General features: G+C 39.3%; 2 protein-coding genes across 2 annotated transcripts; both read right to left on the bottom strand.

The window, feature by feature from the left end:
* Positions 1–3,557: 3,557 nt before the first annotated feature.
* Positions 3,558–17,859, bottom strand: LOC120420020 (RNA-binding protein RO60-like). Its single transcript, XM_039582921.2, has 5 exons — positions 17,198–17,859; positions 9,690–9,876; positions 8,783–9,634; positions 8,360–8,720; positions 3,558–8,281 (listed from the first exon to the last, which is right to left on the bottom strand). Exons 1-5 carry the CDS (start codon positions 17,459–17,461, stop codon positions 8,137–8,139), a joined length of 1,809 nt encoding a protein of 602 aa, XP_039438855.1. The 5' UTR covers positions 17,462–17,859; the 3' UTR covers positions 3,558–8,136.
* A 36-nt stretch (positions 17,860–17,895) lies between these two features.
* Positions 17,896–20,274, bottom strand: LOC120420021 (chromobox protein homolog 3-like). The gene is made up of 2 exons (XM_039582922.2): positions 20,269–20,274; positions 17,896–19,411 (listed from the first exon to the last, which is right to left on the bottom strand). Exons 1-2 carry the CDS (start codon positions 20,272–20,274, stop codon positions 19,127–19,129), a joined length of 291 nt encoding a protein of 96 aa, XP_039438856.1. The 3' UTR covers positions 17,896–19,126.
* Between the last annotated feature and the right edge of the window lie 190 nt (positions 20,275–20,464).

Below are 20,464 nucleotides of genomic sequence, written 5' to 3'. Positions count from 1 at the left end.
GAAATGTTAGCATCCTGTTCGTTTAATATAGAGCAATTCTCTGGGATTTCGGTCATTCGATTTTTTTTGTATTTTTTAATCCGGTTGAAACTTTTTTGGTGCCTTCGGTATGCCCAAAGAAGCCATTTTGCATCATTCGTTTGTCCATATAATTTTCCATACAATTTTGGCAGCTGTCCATACAAAAATGATGTATGAAAATTCAAAAATCTGTATCTTTTGAAGGAATTTTTTGATCGATTTGGTGTCTTCGGCAAAGTTGTAGGCATGGATAAGGACTACTCTGAAAAACGTTTCTTAATCCACCATTAGGTGGGTGGTGCCTTCCTCGCATTTACAAAGTAATAATGAAAATAAGTTTATGAAAATAATATATACCTGATACAGACTTTTCCAGAAAACATGCAGACTCTCATTTGAAGCAATGTGGCAACCGGGCGTTTCTGGCGCGACTCTCGCACGTAAACAAAAAGATCCGGCCTTTGAGGTTATGCAAAAATCACCCTTTTTTGTAGCTACAAAAAAACTTTTTCATGGCATAACTTTAAAAGTACTTCATTGAACAGAATGAAATTTAATAGGGTCTTAGGGGACCCCAAAATGAACAGAATAAGGCGGATCCGGCCAAAATCGGTTCAGCCAGTTCTGAGATAATCGTGTGGAAAAAAAATCATGTCTACACACATCCCCACAGACATTTGTTCAGAATTTGATTCTGAGTCGATAGGTATACGTGAAGGTATATCTAGGAGGTGTATTTAAGAAGTTCATTTTTCGAGTGATTTTATAGCCTTGCCTCAGTGAGGTGAGGAAGGCAAAAATATGATACACGGTTATATTTTTTTTTGTGATTTTTAATTTCACTTTATGTCACAAAAACTTGATTTGCAAAAAAAAAACTATTTTTAATTTTTTTTAAGGGAAATCAAATGCCATCTTTTCAGAAATTTCCAGAACGGACCAAAAATCTTTGACCGATTCATGAATTTTTGAATCAATACTGATTTAATAAAAAAATGTAAATATTTTCAATGTTATAATATGAAACATTCGTCAAATTTTCCGATCTTTTCGAAAACGAGATCTTCATTTTTTAAATCAAGACTTACATTTCATAAGGGCCTCTCATTCAATATTACACCCTTTTGAAATGTTAGTTTTGATTTAAAAAAAATAAAAATATTGTTTTCGAAAAGATCGGAAAATTTCACGAATGTTTCATATTTTAACATTGAAAATCGGACCATTAGTTGCTGAGATATCGACATAAGAAAATGGTGGGTTGTTTGGGTGAGACTTAGAAAACATCAATTTTCCTGTTTTTAAACCTTTGCATGGCAATATCTCAGCAACTTAGGGTCGTATCAATTAACATCAATTCCTTCCCTACTAACCCCGAGTAGGCCGCGGGTAATCGGCTCCCCTCTCACTAACATCTACACACAAGATCCTCTGTAATTACTCTTAGCATTAACCCTCTACTGCCCAAATTTTTTTTTCGGGATAATTATTTTTCCCGTGTTCAGGAGGTCATTTTGAGCAACTTTTGTTTTACGAAAAACTTTACTTCTCTTGTTTTATGTTTTTCTTGTTTTATTTTAAGTATTTTAATTTGCATTTATCTTGTTTAGTTTATGTTTGTTTTTGGTAGTATTTGGCCTATTCTACCATCTAATATAATTACATTTTGCCTATCTAATTTTTTCAGGCTTTTACAGTCACTTTTTCAATTTTTTGCATGGTTTTCACATTTTCTGCTATAGAATCGCACCATCATCATTTAAATTGCAAAAAAAATGCGTAGAGGCATAGTCTGGGACACTACAAAAATTACTGCATACTTCTTTTTACTGAAAATATTGGAAATGTTAGTGAAAAACACAGCCAAAGTTGACCCCTAAAAAAACATTGGCAAAGTCACATAAAACAAGTTAAACTTCCAAACCCGGAAATTTTCTAAAATTTTAAGAGTTCTTCTTTCCAATGCCTTTTAAAGATCAAAAATCGGTTGGAAAATTGATTTTTGGCGATTTTTTGATTGAAGCCCGTCTAAAGGCGGGGTTTGGTTGTAGAGGGTTAAGAACAATGTAATTACAAAAGCCGACTCGGTCCTAACCAGGTTCCAGTATCGAAAAGGACCTAATAAAAATAATTAAAAAAAAAAAAGAGGTCGTATCAACAAAGTTCAATAAAGCAAAACATAGAGAATTTTCTCAGCTCTTCAAACATATTTTTTTCAAAGGTGGGCAAACATGGGCACTAATTTTAAAAAATGAATAACTACGACTATCTTCAAAAAAGTTACCTAAAAATGGCTTGAACTTGAAAACGGTGAACTTTATCAAAATTTCACTAAATTACTTTTTGATTGCAAATTCGATTTTACGTCGAAAAATTAAGTTGAAAAATTTGTGCGACCAATATTTCAACTTTTTTTAAAATCAGTATTGATTAAAAAATTCATAACTCAGTCAAATATTTTTTGCCCGTTCTGGAAATTTCTGAAAAGTTGGCATTTGATGTCCCCTAAAACATATCAGAAAAAATAGTGTTTTTTTTTTTTTGCAAATCAAGTTTAAGTGACAAAAAGTGAAATTAAAAATCACCAAAAAAAATTACTTTTCACCAAATCACAAAAAAAAAAATTACCGCGTATTATTTTTTTCCATACCTACAACTTTGCTGAAGATACCAAATCGATCAAAAAATTCCTTCAAAAGATACATTTTTTTTGAATTTTCATATATCATTTTTGTATGGATAGCTGCCATATTTGTATGGAAAAATATATGGACAAACTGCAAAATGGCTTCTTTGGGCATACCAAAGACACCAAAAAAGTTTAAATCGGATTAAAAAATACAAAAATTTAAATTAAGGAAAAAGCCGATTTTGTAGAGAATTGCTCATGAACCAAAAAAGTTTTGAAGAGCAGACAATCTTTTTAAATCAGATGTTGCTATTTTGGATAAAATGACTATATAAATGTGAGGAAGGCACCAACCACCTAAAGGTGAATTAAGTAACGTTTTTTTTATTTCAAAGGTAAAATCAAAATTTCAATCGGAAAGTACTTTAAATAAATATTTGTACAAAAGTTGATTTTTGGTTGATAGATATTAAACTCGGTCAGTAAAGTCGATTACGAGTACTGATTCGTTTGAGCAGAAATGCAACGAACTTAGTCTAAGAGGAAAAGAAACGCTAATCAATCCACTTTCATCTCGTTGCTTCCGGATGGCTGAAAAAATGTTTATAATTCATTTTGCTGAGTTCTCAACATTCATTTCTCAACGATTTTTTGTTTGGGTTAAGGAATTCGATCTGTAGGAACCCCACGTAACAACCAGCTTTTGGCATCATGATAAAAAAATCAACAGGTTCAAGAGGATCATTTCCTTCCGACTAGATTGTGTGGAACGCAAAAAAAAAAATGCTACTTAACAAACAAGCCGATGTCAATGCGTCTTATTGAGCTCTCTATTTGCCAAAGTCATCATCGAACGCGGTCGTGGTGGTAGGGATTTCGGAAGACAATAAATGATCATCTGTTCGAATTGTAACCAAATAGAAAAAACAGTTGAGTTTCGAATTTATTGGTTCTTTGAATTGATTTTTCTTTTCTTTGTGTACGATCAATTTAGAGTGAATTTTCGGCAAATGGAATCGTTCGATCGGGTTCACTGGTGATTGGTTCTATAACTCATAATATAAAGTAACTGATATCCACTGATAACCATTTAACAAAATACTTTAAAATGAGCAGTTTATTTTGTTGTATTGCCTTTAGTTTTTGTAACGGTTTAATTTCATAAGAACATGCGCTAACAAAATAATTTGATTTGATGTTTTAACATAACTGAAAAACTAATTAAATATGTGTTAAGGATAACTTTTTCCACTAATTTAATAGGATGCAAAATAAAGGTGTACAAATCTATAAAACAAATCTCATTTGTGTTGTGTGCTTTTCACAAAAAGTCAACAACTGAATTTTCACTATCGTCGTATGGTTTGTGTGAGCGTTTTTACTTCATTACTGTGTTAAGCGAAACTGTTCAATTTTCGTGTAAATATACGTTGGAATTCCAGATCACAATCGCTTCGGGCTAAAATAAAGAGCATCGGTTTTTTTTTTATTTGCGTTTTTCACAATTTTCGCCCTCAATTTAGTTTATTGAGTGTGTCGAATTAGCAGAGTTTAGTTTTTATTTGTTCTATAAGTCTTGATTCTAGCAAAAATAGTTGCTTTCTGTGTATTCCGTTCACAAATTTGGCGTTCTGACAAAACAAAAAACGGTTCATTGTCAATTTGATAAGATTTTCGAACAGCTGCTCGACTCTCGAGGACTTTCCGTACTATTGATTTAGAATTATTAGTCTAAAAGCGTTTTCGATATGCGATACCGCATGTGTTACCACTCGTTACTTGTGTTTTTATTTTCAGTACGGCAAATAACTTTTCTTCTGGAACATAAAAATGTTTGCTAGTGTTTCAATCGATGATTTTTGTTTTTTGGTGATTTTTTTCAAACGTGTAAATATAAATCTGTTCCTGGTTTATTGTTTGCTAAATCTTTTATGCTTCGAGATTTCATAAGTTATACTCTATGTTTTGATTTGATGTATGAATTAGAAATTAAGATCACGATTGGCTAGTAATTGTTTTTTTAACGTTTGCATGCGACGAGTGGGGCTAATTCGGAGGCGCGAAAAATCAATGTCATACTTTTGTAGAATATTTCTTTGCGTTTTGTGTGTACATGTAATACCCGTTTAAAATTGAGAAAAATTTAACACTAATTGAGGCGCTCTACGCTGCTTTCAATGCTGATCGCCGCTGTAGTAATTTGTTTAAAGGCTTTTAAATTTGAATTTGTATATTTTATCACGTATGAACATCTTCTGGTTTAGCTGAACTATAAAACAATAAACCTAGACGTTCTTAATTATGGTTGTGTTTTGCTGAGCAAATACAGTGACGACCAGCATCGAAAGTGCGGCAGCACTGCTCTGTTTTTTGTTCATTTTATTACTGTTTAACTTTTATGTTTCCTTTCTTATATTTGCTTGCGAGTAAGTAACTAAGATTGCCTCTATATTGTTAAGCGTTTTGCTTTGTTTTTGTTATTTTTTCTGTGTTAAATATTTTATCATAAATATTTCTATCAACAGTTTCTTTCTTTAGTAAGATTTTTCCTTAGGAAATAAAAAGATCGTTATAATCTCGGTCATTGATTGTCCGCGGAATCCGAATAGGCCCAGTCGCTCGGTTTTAGTTTGTTGTTTTATTACTTTAAAAACAGGTTCCTTTTTCTGTGAATGCACCATATTTTGCCTTGGTTTCATATTAGACGACTTTTTAAAATTTTCAAAATAATGCAAAAAGTGACACAAAACAAATTCTCTCACCAAACTCTGTTAAAATACATTATGCTGTTTTATGAAGAATAAATGATGCCTTTTTTAAAGGAAGAATAAAACTTTCTATTTGAATAAAGGGTTAAAATTTATGCATGAATTTAATGACAATTTTGCGTTTAAATTTACCTATTTTCGATCATGTTCTCAATTTTTATTACTCTATACAGTTTACGTCAGTCATTTAGAAAACAATATTCCGTTTTTTTTCTCATGTAGTTTAACGACCAATTTTTATCATATTCCCAGGTAAGAAGCACTTAGTAATCCAGTCTATTCGAATTTGAATGAATTTTGGTTCGTAAATTTCGTGTCATGTTTTCATTTTCCCTTGTTTATTTCAGTGCTAATTATTTTTGATACTTTTTAGATTTGAAATGAAATCTTTTTGTTTCATTTTTATTGATTTTCACAACACCAAATACCAAAATAAAAGTAATGTTGTTCGCAATAACTTACAAAATTAATAATGCTTTAGGATTCGACATAGATTTCCGACTCTATTGTGGGTTTGTTAAATTTATGAGTTTTTTTTTGTTTTTAATCACAGCGCTAGAAGTGTAGATGACTCAAATCATGAAAAGAGGAAGTTTTTGTTTGCACATTAAGAGCAAAAAGTTTGTGTGAATTTTAGGTTATTTGCTAGGTATTATGAAGGGTACCGTTTGCAGCTTTTAGGGTGGCTACTCTATGCTTTACTCATCTTGTGATTTTTGTGATTAACAGTAAGATATTATCTTAGCATTACAAGAACACGTACACATACTTAATACATATGAATCGTGCTGTAGCTTAACTATCAAATAAGATAAAAGATTGAATTTTAGTTGTTCATTGAAAATCATCTATATGCAACATGATTATTGATTACTGATTGTAACGGGATTGACAATTATTTGAGAGTTAAACTGTGGCTTCAAAATCATTTTCAAACTGAAGAAAAAGAGCTTTTGATAGTTTTTTTCTGAAGTTGATTTGTTGGTGTAGATTTCAACGTGATAGACATTCATGGGCAACTTAAATCTTAGCAAGAGAAACGAGCTTTACTTCAAGTCATTTACACTAGTTACTCTCCTTGCTTGGATTAACGTTAGATTATTGATACCGTTGAATATTTTATGTAATGTGCAATATCGTGTAAATATGTAAATTACACTTTAACTTCCACTACCAAGATGAGATTATTCGCCGATCTGCCCTTATAACACAACTCTACATATTTGAAGTCGATGTCAGTAAACGCTTCAGTCTCTTCAAGGTATGATGAATTTGAGCTCCCAGAAAACACCTCAATTGAATTTTAGTGCATTCCCTGCCAATGAATAAAATTGTTAATTTCGGGTATAAATTGTATGGATTCATCTTAAGCACCTCACAGATAAACGAAATTGCGGATTTACAAATTTATTTATTGGTCAGAATACAAAAAAAAAAGTTCTGTCGATTGAAGCGTGTTCAGGGAGCCCAAATCTATCATACCTTGACGAAACTGACATCAACTTCAAAAATGTCGAGTTGTATAATTTTATGTGTTGATATTTCTGAAAATTTTACGCAAAACACACACTACCAGCTATCTTATTAAGGGATTATAGCTTACATTTAAACTTACTGGCTTATGCATGTGGGTCGTCGCGCATGTTATTCTGTGTTTATTTTAAAAACCAGTACAAACCTAACTCTAAACATGCGAAGCCTATTTGTTTGTTAATGAAAATGATGAAAATCTCTAAAAAAAAATCCAAATTGCCGCTACCAACTGAAGGAGCCAATTTGGTCGATTGCAAAATAAAAGCATCGTATTATTTCAGATATAACAATAACATAAGAATGAACAACTTTGTTCTGCTTCATATTTTCAAAAGATTGGATCGTTTTTGTATTGCGCGAATACGCTGTCGTTTCGTTTTGCGTTCGATTAGTTTGTGTTGTTGCACGGTTAATATCACACTATTGCTTTCGCAGTGATTTTGAATCACGACTTCAATGAAATGTTGCACATTTTGAAATGTTGGGTTTTGCTTTTTCGTTTTCGGAGTGGCCCTCTTAAATCAATCATGGATGAATCTCTCTCAATAGCGTTTGATTTTTTTTCGCAAATTTAATCGAAGATTTTTTTTGCGGTGAATTTTAACTGATGGACACTGCTCAGTCAAATATTTTCATAACTTTATCCTCAAATTTGGGGTTGATGTATCAACAAGTATGTGTGGGTCTCGTGGCGCAGGGGTAGCGGCTTCGGCTGCCGATCCCAATGATGCTATGAGACGCGGGTTCGATTCCCGCCTTATCCACTGAGCTTCTATCGGATGGTGAAGTAAAACGTCGGTCCCGGTTTCTCCTGTCTCGTCAGAGGCGCTGGAGCAGAAATCCCACGTTAGAGGAAGGCCATGCCCCGGGGGGCGTAGTGCCAATAGTTTCGTTTTTTTCGTATCAACATTAATTTGATTTATTCAATTTGAGTTTTATTTTCAAACCCAATATCAATTTTCTAAAACCCACATACACTGCTTGCTTAAAGTGTACGAATATTCTAAAATAAAATCCACATTGCGTTGCAAACGAAGAGGGATCAGACTAAGCTGCACTATAATGGGTTCACACAAGCTATATAGTTTACGAGAAAATCCTTGCCCAAAGCATCTAGAACTACCGCTGAATAAATCCATAGTAAAATACGATTAAGATACCTTCTGCCAACAATTCCGCGATCGCTTACGTAAAGTGTCCCCGTACGTACGCATCGATCACCTTCGGCGTCTCCTCGGTACAACCGACGATTTCCAGCACCCGTCTGGTTGCGGCCATGTCCGCGTGGCGCAGGTCCTGCTGGTGACGACTCAGGCTGACAATAATGTACCTAACCAAAAAAAAGAGGGAAGACGCGTTGAAAAAACCAACTCAGCTCGACCCCGAGAAACTCTTCGCCAACACTTACACCGCTTTGTTGCGCGTCTCGGCGTTGTACGTGTTCAGCACCTGCACCGGCAAGTCCCGCTTCGGGTTGACGCGGATCAGCGAGTCCACGATCGTCAGAAACACGTCCACCTTTGCCTTGGAGCGCTGCGCGTGACGAATCGGCTCGCAAATGTCCACCTTGGTCTTCCGGTTGGCGATCGCCTGAATGTGATCGCAGCCCTGGAAGTAGGCCATTTCGCGGGTCAGGTTGACGTTGTTCAGCTTGGTCGGCTGCTCCGTGAACGACATAACGTTGACGTGCGTTTCGCGCTTCAACATCGGCAGAGTCAGCAGAACGAACGCCGCCTGGCACGACATCAGACGGTTCCCAAAGACGGGTTCTGTAGAAAAGTTTTTGGAATGTGAGCAAAAATTGGCCAATTCGGGAAAAAAAAGTTCTTACTTTTCGACTGTTTCGATCTCAAATCCAGCGTGACGAAGAATCGCAACCCAGTGCGCTGATAGTTCAGCATCGAGCTGTTCAACGCGTTGTAAAACTGCTTCATCACCGTCGGATTGGCCGTCACGTTCTTCAGCGCCAAATTGTTAGCGGTGTGCACGGCTTCCTTGACCACGTTCAGGTAGCGTTGCCGTTCCTCGTACAGTCGCATCGTCTGGTAGATGAAGATGGGATGGAGCTTCGATTCCGACACCGAAGTCACGCGGTTCAGCACGTTTCCGTACGCGGTCGAAAACGGCGTGTCGACGTCCTTCAGCAGCTTATAGTCCTGCAGAACCAGCGCCGCCTGGACAATGTCTCGGTAGGCCATGCGCGAGAACAGACTCTCCCAGACTGCGGACACACGCTGCAACGGAGCCGGCACCAGCTGGATCGTGTACTGATGCTGCTTGATCATCTGACAGGCTTGCGTAGCTGTCTGAACCGCCTTGAAGGTTTTAATGTCGCTTAAAACCTGCACAGCTTCGCTGACCAGCTCCTCAGGCTCACCAGCTTTCTCATCTTCCTTTTTCAACTCCTCGGAAGCTTCCACGCCATTTTCCACCGCATCCGACTTCTTCTTTTTACTGGCCACGTCCGATTTTTCCCCGTTGGACCGTTTCTTTTTACCACCCAATGCAGCGTTGATTACCTCCATCTTTTCTCTGTCCTTCAGGTTCATGTGCAGCATCACCACCAGATCCTTATGGCTCCACTTGTGACAGCTGCGGTCCGACGCGAACAGCTTGGCTAACTCCACGGCGGAATGTTTGTCGTACCATCTGGTCAGCGCCGTCTTCATGCCGTGACCAAATCCTAGAAACAACAATATTCAATAATTTCCTCAATTTTTCCTCAAATTAAAGCTCACCCTTGCCGGTGGTCGCCAGCTTCTGGTAGAAGTGCACAAACTGGAACAGATCCTCGGAGCGCTCGATCAGCTTCGGGATGGTCTCGTACACCTTGTGCTTTTCCTCGGGCGTTTTGAACGTCCGCGCTAGGAAAGCCAGCGCAAAGAGGCACTCGTCGGGACGAACCAGGGAGCCACTTTTCATGACCTGGAAGGGGAAAGGGAGGGCATGCATTTAGTTCGTTGTTTGTTTTATGTTGCAGTTATAAAAAATATATAATATTATTAAAAATATTAGAATTTGAGATAAGTTTTGAAAAGTAGAACATTACAGCATTGAAAATAACACTGAATATGGTACGTTTTGCAATTCCGCCGTGAAAATATCAACTTTTCATGTCATTTGGAAGAGATGAAACGGCCCATTTTTTCAAACCATTATACAGGGCTGAAAAGTTCAACTTTTCAGTTGTCCTTTAGTTCTTGCTTCTTTTTTTAATTTTCAACTTATTTTTATTAGGTCCTCTCAGGTGCTGCGACCAGGTTAGGAACGAGGATCGGTCAACATCTAATTAAAAAAAAATACATAGCAAAACCAACTCCTTACACTCCATACATCGAGATCATGGAACTGACGAGAGTTACTTTGACCAAGCGGGTCTTACAGGTCTTGAACCTGGCGCTGTACTCGGAGAAAATGTGCCACAGCTCAGCCGAACTGTACAGCACCTCCTCTCGAGATCCTTCGAGGATCTTTCCGCCTTGTGGTTAGCACCGGCGCCGGTGTCAGTATTTTCTTGACAGCTTCCTGCGGGTCGAGGGCGACCCTTCGGTTTTACGTCCTGGACTGCGCCCGGCAGTGGAAGAAACTCCGCCGGCGTGAACGCCGGAACTGTTGGACTCTGCTTCTCCGCCTTACGTCCGACGGTTTTGGTTTCGACGCCTGCTGCCGCCGCCGGATGAAATCCGCACGCTTGGGGCAGCTGCGGTCCGTGGCTTCGTGGGCTGCAGAGCAGTTGGCATACCGCTTCGGCTCGGCTTCCGTCCGTCTTGTGGGGACCCCGCTGTTGTTGCACCTCCCCTTGAGGAGACAATTCTTAGAACCATTGCCCAGATGCAATTAGTTGCACTGGGTTACGTTCGGTCGCTTGTTCCGGTAGGCCTCCCACCTGATGTGAAATGCTTTCAAGCGCTTGATTTCACTCAGCTGCTTTAGGTTGGTGTACCCCTTGGGGGACGTTACAATGTACGGGGAGTCGAGCTCTCCTTTTCTCTTGATGGCGTGAACCCTTACAGCATCCAGGTTGTGCGATTCCTTGAGATTCTACTTGACGTACTCAGGTGAAGCCGATGGAAGTTCCTGACAACGACGCGGAGTTGCCGCTCGCTTCGTTTTTCGTGGGTATAGAACTCCACTTTGTTCGCAATCAAGTAAGCCCGCGCAGTTTTAAAAAGGTCCTCGCAGAAACACAACATTTTGATTCCAAACGGAGTCAGCTTGTAACTTGGCCTGACTGTGCAAGACAATATGACACTCTTCAGCTTGGCGTAGCTCGAATTCGTACCACCAGGGTTTCTTGGCCACTGGAACCGGTGGGACACCTCATTCCCAGCTGGGTTACCATTGTTGTTGTTGTTCTCTACAGCGGGCTGAACTTGTTGTTGATGAAAAGATGCTTCACTTGGCCATTTCCTTCAGCTGTCAAAACCGAACTGAGTCCTGGAACTTCATGGAGACAGCTTCATACAGCGCCTTCGATATTTTCGGAAGAAGATCATTTATGGCTGCTTAATTTTCTTCACCAGTTCTTGAAAAAAATCAAATTGACTTGACGACGTTGGTTGGAAAAAAATATGACAGAACAAACTATTTCAGAATTCACAACCTTAGCGCAATACGTCGTCGGCAATATGTACCTTTCTTTGAAGTCAACAAATCTTCATACTCTATTGCAGGCTTTTACAACTGCGATAAAATGAAAGCAAGCATCGATTTAACATCTGAAGCAATGAAATACATTTTTAAGTCAAATAATGACTTACAGCGTTAGGGGCAGGGGGGGCAGAATGGACCAGGGGGCAGAATGGGCCACCCTTGGTTTTGGGCTTTGGAATGGATTTAGACCAATTGTAAGGCAAGGGTCTTATAAAGGACGTCAAATAACATCACCATACCGAAAACGACGTTTGAATTCATTGTATTTTTCGAATTATGAGCAAAAATGTAAATTTATTGAAAAACCACGCAAATGTTGTTTATTTTGAGGTTTTTAAATAAGCTTTCTGAAAATTTGGATTGTTTGAAAAAGTTTGCTCAATGCTTATAACGTTACTAGATGTTACTACCAAGGTATACAAACAACAACGGAACCTTGAAATCATTTAGAGACTTGGTTGTGGAAGTGTTAAATTAAAATCCACTTGGGGGCAGAATGGACCACCCTTATCCTGCCTTATAAAAAACAATCAAATGTTATGAAATTTGGATTAAACGGATTATTTCACTCCTGGTCTGCCGCTCCAATCTAGTCCGTCCCATATGTATTTTTGGCAAAAATGAGATAAACTTCACAAAAGTATTATTTTTTCACGTTATTTAAGCCTTTTGAATAAACAAGTAATGTTTGTTCAAAAAATTCCAAAATAAATATGTCTTTCGTGCTGTCCCATATACAAAATAAAGGCAAGTCAGTTCCCCATATAGAAATGTCTCGCAAAACGTTTGTGTGGATGCAGAGTTGTTTAAATTTTACAGAGTATGTCTTTATGAATTCGTAAAGCTTGGAAATATCATTATCTGTTGATTTCTGAAAAAATATTTGAATATTCAAAATGCAATAATCCAAACCTTTTTTGGTTTTTTTTTTTCATTTTCAAGGGAAAACCACGGATAGAAAAAAATAAAATGCATACCGTTATGGCTAATATCTACACCATACAATTGGTTCTATTTTGTCTTGAATGAATAGGCTTGATCCTGGTCCTGGAAAAGATTCCACCTCCGAAAAGCGGATTTTTTTAAAATTACTTTCTAGGGTTGAGTTGAGATTTGCATTCATGTGTCATTTGCCTCTGTATTATTTTATAAATTTCTGGTGTCGTTGCTGGTCATATTTTTGTATCTTGGAATTCTATAAAAATCTGAAATAAACAAATTTGTATCATTTGGTGACCATAAATTACTTAGAAAACTACCAAAACAAACCTGGAAATGACAGTTGAACCAGATTGAACCTCTGGTGTAAATGTTCAAGCCTACCTTGATACCATGATTGACCTGCCTTTATTTATGGACAAATAAAGTCAAGTCGGTCTCTTGTTGAAAATTCCACAAATTTACCTTATAATTGGTAGTTTTTTAATTAAATTTATGACAGTGGTGTTTTTTAGACTGATATCGAAATAACTGTATAAAAATTATATAGAAATTGTTAGTTTAGATTGAGAAAAATGGTGAAACTTTTTTTGGGCTTCTCACAGCGTTATCTCAGCACTCACTTTTTACACATGGGACGGACTAGATTAGAGCGGCAGTGGTAGCTTCACAAATCACCTTTAATGCAACAATAGTTGATTTTTCAGTTGTTTTGACGCTTATTTGTAAAAATAGTGTCTTATTTCAACATATTAACACTATTTTCAAAAATGTTTGTTTTGGTGACTATTTTAATAAAAGTGGTCTAACTTCATGGAAACTATGTTAGAAAGGTACCTTAAGGGGAGATTAACTTTGCCACATTCGGTTATTTTTTTCACTGTTTGATTTTTTATAATTTTTGTATTTAAGATATCGTAAAACCCTTTCAATCAATTGTTGTACACATCATGGAGAATGTTTGGTGAAAATATGAACATTTTTGGGGGTCATCCATAGAAACTGGGTGGTCGATAAACGACGTACTTTTGGTATTTTGATATTAACTCGTATCCAATCCGTTCAAATATAGGCAATATGGGTATCAAACTTCATGATTTTGAATGGACCATTCAGACAAGATAATTTGAGGTCAATTTTTGGACCATGGCCACTTCGGAACCGTTTCTGGGTACCCCCGGGGAACCTATGAAGTGGCCAATATCATATCAAAGCAAAACCCATCAATATGGGTATCAAAATTCTTCATTTTGTCAGTACATCTCAAAAATGGTCTTCCAAAATATTGTTCTGGCCACTGGCCACTCCGGAACCGGTTCCGGATTTCCCCCCGGGTAAATCTTCGGAGTGGCCAATATCATATCAGAGCTATGCCCATCAATATGGGTATCAAAACTCTTCATTTTGTCAATACATTTCAAAAATGGTCTTCCAAAATATTTTTCTGGCCACTGGCCACTCCGGAACCGGTTCCGGATTTCCCCCGGGGAAATCTTCGAAGTGGCCAATATCATATCAGAGCTATGCCCATCAATATGGGTATCAAAATTCTTCATTTTGTCAATACATCTCAAAAATGGTCTTCCAAAATATTTTTCTGGCCATTGGCCACTCCGGAACCGGTTCCGGATTTCCCCCCGGGTAAATCTTCGGAGTGGCCAATATCATATCAGAGCTATGCCCGTCAATATGGGTATCAAAATTCTTCAATTTTATCAGAACATTTCAAATATGATCTTCCAAAATGTTTTTCTGGTCACTGGTCACTCGGGAACAGGTTCCGGATTTCCCCCCCGGGGAAATCTTCGAGTTGGCAAATATCATATCAGAGCAAAGCCCATCAATATGGGTATCAAAATTCTTCATTTTGTCAATACATCTCAAAAATGGTCTTCCAAAATATTTTTTCGGCCACTCCGAAGATTTACCCGGGGGGAAATCCGGAACCGATTCCTGAGTGGCCAGTGGCCAGAAAAATATTTTGGAAGACAATTTTTTATCTGTTCTGATAAAATTGAAGAATTTTGATACCCATATTGACGGGCATAGCTCTGATATGATATTGGCCACTCCGAAGATTTACCCGGGGGGAAATCCGGAACCGGTTCCGGAGTGTCCAGTGGCCAGAAAAATATTTTGGAAGACCATTTTTGAGATGTATTGACAAAATGAAAAATTTTGATACCCATATTGATGGGTATAGCTCTGATATGATATTGGCCACTCCGAAGATTTCCCCGGGGGGAAATCCGGAACCGGTTCCGGAGTGGCCAATGGCCAGATAAATATTTTGGAAAACCATTTTTGAGATGTATTGACAAAATGAAGAATTTTGATACCCATATTGATGGGCTTTGCTCTGATATGATATTGGCCACTCCGAAGATTTACCCGGGGGGAAATCCGGAACCGGTTCCGGAGTGGCCAGTGGCCAGAACAATATTTTGGAAGACCATTTTTTATCTGTTCTGATAAAATTGAAGAATTTTGATACCCATATTGATGGGCATAGCTCTGATATGATATTGGCCACTCCGAAGATTTACCCGGGGGAAAATCCGGAACCGGTTCCGGAGTGGCCAATGGCCAGAAAAATATTTTGGAAAACCATTTTTGAGATGTATTGACAAAATGAAGAATTTTGATATCCATATTGATGGGCTTTGCTCTGATATGATATTGGCCACTCCGAAGATTTACCCGGGGGGAAATCCGGAACCGGTTCCGGAGTGGCCAGTGGCCAGAACAATATTTTGGAAGATTATTTTATATCTGTTCTGATAAAATTGAAGAATTTTGATACCCATATTGATGGGCTTTGCTCTGATATGATATTGGCCACTCCGAAGATTTACCCGGGGGGAAATCCGGAACCGGTTCCGGAGTGGCCAGTGGCCAGAACAATATTTTGGAAGACCATTTTTTATCTGTTCTGATAAAATTGAAGAATTTTGATACCCATATTGATGGGCATAGCTCTGATATGATATTGGCCACTCCGAAGATTTACCCGGGGGAAAATCCGGAACCGGTTCCGGAGTGGCCAATGGCCAGAAAAAAATTTGGAAGACCATTTTTGAGATGTATTGACAAAATGAAGAATTTTGATACCCATATTGATGGGCATAGCTCTGATATGATATTGGCCACTCCGAAGATTTCCCCGGGGGGAAATCCGGAACCGGTTCCGGAGTGGCCAATGGCCAGAAAAATATTTTGGAAAACCATTTTTGAGATGTATTGACAAAATGAAGAATTTTGATACCCATATTGATGGGCATAGCTCTGATATGATATTGGCCACTTCGAAGATTTCCCCGGGGGAAATCCGGAACCGGTTCCGGAGCGGCCAGTGGCCAGAACAATATTTTGGAAGACCATTTTTGAAATGTATTGACAAAATGAAGAGTTTTGATACCCATATTGATGGGCTTTGCTCTGATATGATATTGGCCACTCCGAAGATTTACCCGGGGGGAAATCCGGAACCGGTTCCGGAGTGGCCAGTGGCCAGAACAATATTTTGGAAGACCATTTTTGAGATGTACTGACAAAATGAAGAATTTTGATACCCATATTGATGGGTTTTGCTTTGATATGATATTGGCCACTTCATAGGTTCCCCGGGGGTACCCAGAAACGGTTCCGAAGTGGCCATGGTCCAAAAATTGACCTCAAATTATCTTGTCTGAATGGTCCATTCAAAATCATGAAGTTTGATACCCATATTGCCTATATTTGAACGGATTGGATACGAGTTAATATCAAAATACCAAAAGTACGTCGTTTATCGACCACCCAGTTTCTATGGATGACCCCCAAAATTGTTCATATTTTCACCAAACATTCTCCATGATGTGTACAACAATTGATTGAAAGGGTTTTACGATATCTTAAAAACAAAAATTATAAAAAATCAAACAGTGAAAAAAATAACCCTATGTGGCAAAGTTAATCTCCCCTTAAGTCATTTCTTATCTCCCTTCAACGTTGTATTAGACGAAATGGCTTGTTTTCTAAGGTGGCCCATTCTGCCCCGCAGGGTGGCCCATTCTGCCCCGCACCCTGGAAAAGTAGTCGAAAAAACATTTTTTTTAAAGTGGCTCAAAAATAGTTTTAAGCTAAAAATTTTCATCAACCAAGTATACAACATTGAAGGGAACATCCCAAAGCATAAGCCTACTACACTGAATTCATAAGTTTTCATGTTTTTCTATGGTTTTTGGCGCATTTTACTTAGGCGGGCCATTCTGCCCCCCCTGCCCCTAAATGCTTCAAATTATATGAAACGATGGCTTCGAGACATTTTTACTGAGAATGACTAATTTGCTATCAATTTAATTGAATATTAAGTTACAATTTGTTTTTTTAAACAGTTTTTTCAGCTATGTTTTACAACTAATTCATATTGAAACTGATACATGGATTGTTCGAGTAAGTCGATGAAATTCAATCATGTTTTTTTTATGCAATTTAAGAAGATAAACGCAGCACAAGTGAAACCTATGTTTTCCACCCCACCTCCAATGCCCATTGCAAGTGTCGACCAAATTCTTCGCTGTCTAGGAAACAAGACTCGCAAATGAAAAAGAGAGCCATAACACGGAGCAACGTTGTCTCCCCTCAAGAAAAAGATGGACGATTAGCCCCTTACCCTCTCAACCATCTCGAGCGGAGGCTCGGTCAGCGTTACCGCTTCGGCCAACTTCCGGACCAGCGGATCTTCGTCCGCTCCCGCTCCGTTGACAGCGTTCGGCGTCGTCGTCGTCGAAGTCGCCTCGGCCAGGGTCTTGATGGGACCGAGAATCTTGCAGCCTTCCTCAATGTTCAGCGGTTGGGGTTTGCGAATGTAGAACGGCTGATCGGTGCCCAGGTACAGGTACCTGAGGATCACCTCGCTGTCCTTCAGTTTGGCCATCGCTCCGGGACCGGCTGCAGAGCACTTCCGCGGGGGTTCAGCTACGTGGAACAGAAAAACTTTCGACTCGATGTGCACCTATTTCGAACGGAGTGAAGTCACCACACAATTATTTTCACTGCTGGCCCAGTCTCACCGAAACACACTGAAAGAAGAAGAGCAGTTCTTCACAGCGTAGATACACGTCGTCGTCTTCTTCTTCGTATATCGGACTCGTGCATGCAGCAGCAATGGCCTGGCCAGCAAGTCTCTATCACCACATACGCGCGCGGCCAAGAGAGAAATTAAACGCACACCAAACTAAAACAAGAAAACTACGTATGAGCTCTGCTGAGTTGTTGTATTTTTCTAGAAGAAGATGGGGCGCGCATCTACTGCTGTAAGGCAATCCCCGCGGTGTATGGCCACTACAGTGACTACACTGTGCCGTATACGAACGTACATACTAGGGTGGGTCATTTTTTTCGAAAGTGCTCGGATCCGGCTGAAATAAAGACCATCTTGTAGAGGGGACCCATAGGGGCTCTCATACCAAATTTGAGCTCATTTGGTTGAAAACTGGCTTGTCGCTCGGGGGTTAAAGTTTACATGGAAATTACTATGGGAAATGCGTGATTTTACTTCAAACGCTCCTACAAGCTAAGCGACAAACTTTAACCCACACTTACACTAGGTAGCCGTGTCGGGGGTGGTCTAAGGAACATTTTTCTCTAAGGGTTCATGGTCATCCGTTCAACCCTGAGCTTGCGCAAAGCCGAAACATCCGGCGACGCCGGAATCCTTTAAAATCTCAGTTTTGATGGTCAGCGCATACTACGAAACTAAGATTGCATCGTGTGACAGAATGGGAAACACACGACGCCAAACGTCAACTCACACTAAATTGGAAGCAAATAACAACGGTACTTCATTGTTATTTTTACTCTTTGCATTAAATAACACATGATTCATAATTAAATATTTTATATTTTCCGTAATCAACAGCATTTTTCTGGCTTATTTCTAGAGAGAATTATTCGAAAAAAGGTATGCAAGAATCAAAATTGGGTGAAAAAAACGTTAATGGGGTAGGACTTCTTGGAAGTAAACGGTTGATCGTCGCACATGGCCAGCGGAATCGACGGCGAGGGGTTCGCGAATGGTTCACGGGAGTAGTCATCGGGTTGGACAGGACACGTGGAGGTAGTTACGGTTAAACTTCATTGAGGAAAGCGGTTGATCGACGCACAGGGCCAGCGGCATCGGCGGCGGCATGTTCACCGGAAGAGCCATCGGGATGGACAGAACAGGGATGGATTGGCCATAACCCTCTCACGCCCATGGTTACTCCAGAGCACCACAATTTTTTGTCTTCAAAATTAAATTTCTCTGCAACCATGTATTTTTTCAACCTTATATAGAATGTTTTATATAGAATGTTAACTTGGTGATTAAAAAAAAAATTCATCCAATTTGGTCCATCCAGTTACCAGTAATGAAGAAAACCGAAAAAATCTCGATTTGCTCTGGGCGGGAAGGGGTTAATTATCACCGGCTTACCTAAATAATATTCCTTTTAGTATCATACTAAAAAAGTATAGCTTTTTATTTATTTATTTTTTGGACCAATAAAAGTTTTTTTTTTCAAGCTTCATGAATGTATTTAACATTGTATCACTTGAACTTCTACTGCACGCTCTTCTCGACCGCGTTGTTGCAGATGATACGGCTCTCGTAGAAATCAATCACCAGCTTTGAAACGTGCTGGCGGACACTCCTGGACTGGACCAGTTCCACCTCGTCGAGTCCCCTCCAGCGAACCTGGAACAGCCTTTCGCCGTCCTCTTCGGTCACTGCTTCCAACTTCTCCGCCACGTGTCCTTTTCGAATCCGTTTTTGGCCTTCGTGCGTTTGGCCGGAACCAGCGGCTGTGGCCTCCAGCGCTAAACTTTTCGTCGCTCTCGGCAGACTCTACCGTTTTGGTGGCACTTTCTCAACTTCTTCTCCGGCCCGATCCATGTTTGAGTTAGAGTCCGCCGAAGATCGCTTGCCGCGGCTGGCCCGCTTCTCGCCTTCCTCGCGCGCAAATTTCTCCAGAAGATCCTGGCAGTTGAGATTTTCCTGAACCTTTCTGCGCCGGGTTCTCTTTGCAACTGCTCAACGACGAACTCGGGTTCGGAGGCCATGTTCTCTTCAGGGCTCAACTTTTTAATACGATCTGGTGAATTTTATTTTCAATTTGCTTGTTAACACTTTGTTGGGAGAGCGAACACCATTTTAGTGAGTTGACGTTTGGCGTCGTGTGTTTCCCATTCTGTCACACGATGCAATCTTAGTTTCGTAGTATGCGCTGACCATCAAAACTGAGATTTTAAAGGATTCCGGCGTCGCCGGATGTTTCGGCTTTGCGCAAGCTCAGGGTTGAACGGATGACCATGAACCCTTAGAGAAAAATGTTCCTTAGACCACCCCCGACACGGCTATCTAGTGTAAGTGTGGGTTAAAGTTTGTCGCTTAGCTTGTAGGAGCGTTTGAAGTAAAATCACGCATTTCCCATAGTAATTTCCATGTAAACTTTAACCCCCGAGCGACAAGCCAGTTTTCAACCAAATGAGCTCAAATTTGGTATGAGAGCCCCTATGGGTCCCCTCTACAAGATGGTCTTTATTTCAGCCGGATCCGAGCACTTTCGAAAAAAATGACCCACCCTAGTACATACCCTCGCTCTCTCTCGCGACGTCCCACGTGTCGTCTCAAAGGGCAATGCCAACTCTAGTGGGGTGTAGTAGTGTTGTGTGGATTTGTTATGCTTATTTTGCATAACATACCAGCATAGTTCGCGTGCACCTGTTGAAGAGATGTTCAAAAAGAGTCAATAAGGTTTGTTATAATAATATTATTACTGATATTGCGCAACATAAGAAAATTGAAGAACTATTATATTTGAAAAAAATGCAATCAATAATAGAAATTTCGAAATTTAGGTTTCTACGGAAGCAGTCAACAAGGTTGTAGGATGTCAAT

This window comes from Culex pipiens, chromosome 3 (assembly GCF_016801865.2).
Source record: "Culex pipiens pallens isolate TS chromosome 3, TS_CPP_V2, whole genome shotgun sequence".
Classification (NCBI taxonomy): domain Eukaryota; kingdom Metazoa; phylum Arthropoda; class Insecta; order Diptera; family Culicidae; genus Culex; species Culex pipiens.
The sequence above is the reverse complement of the archived record's forward strand: the minus strand, read 5'-3'. Positions and strand labels throughout refer to the sequence as shown.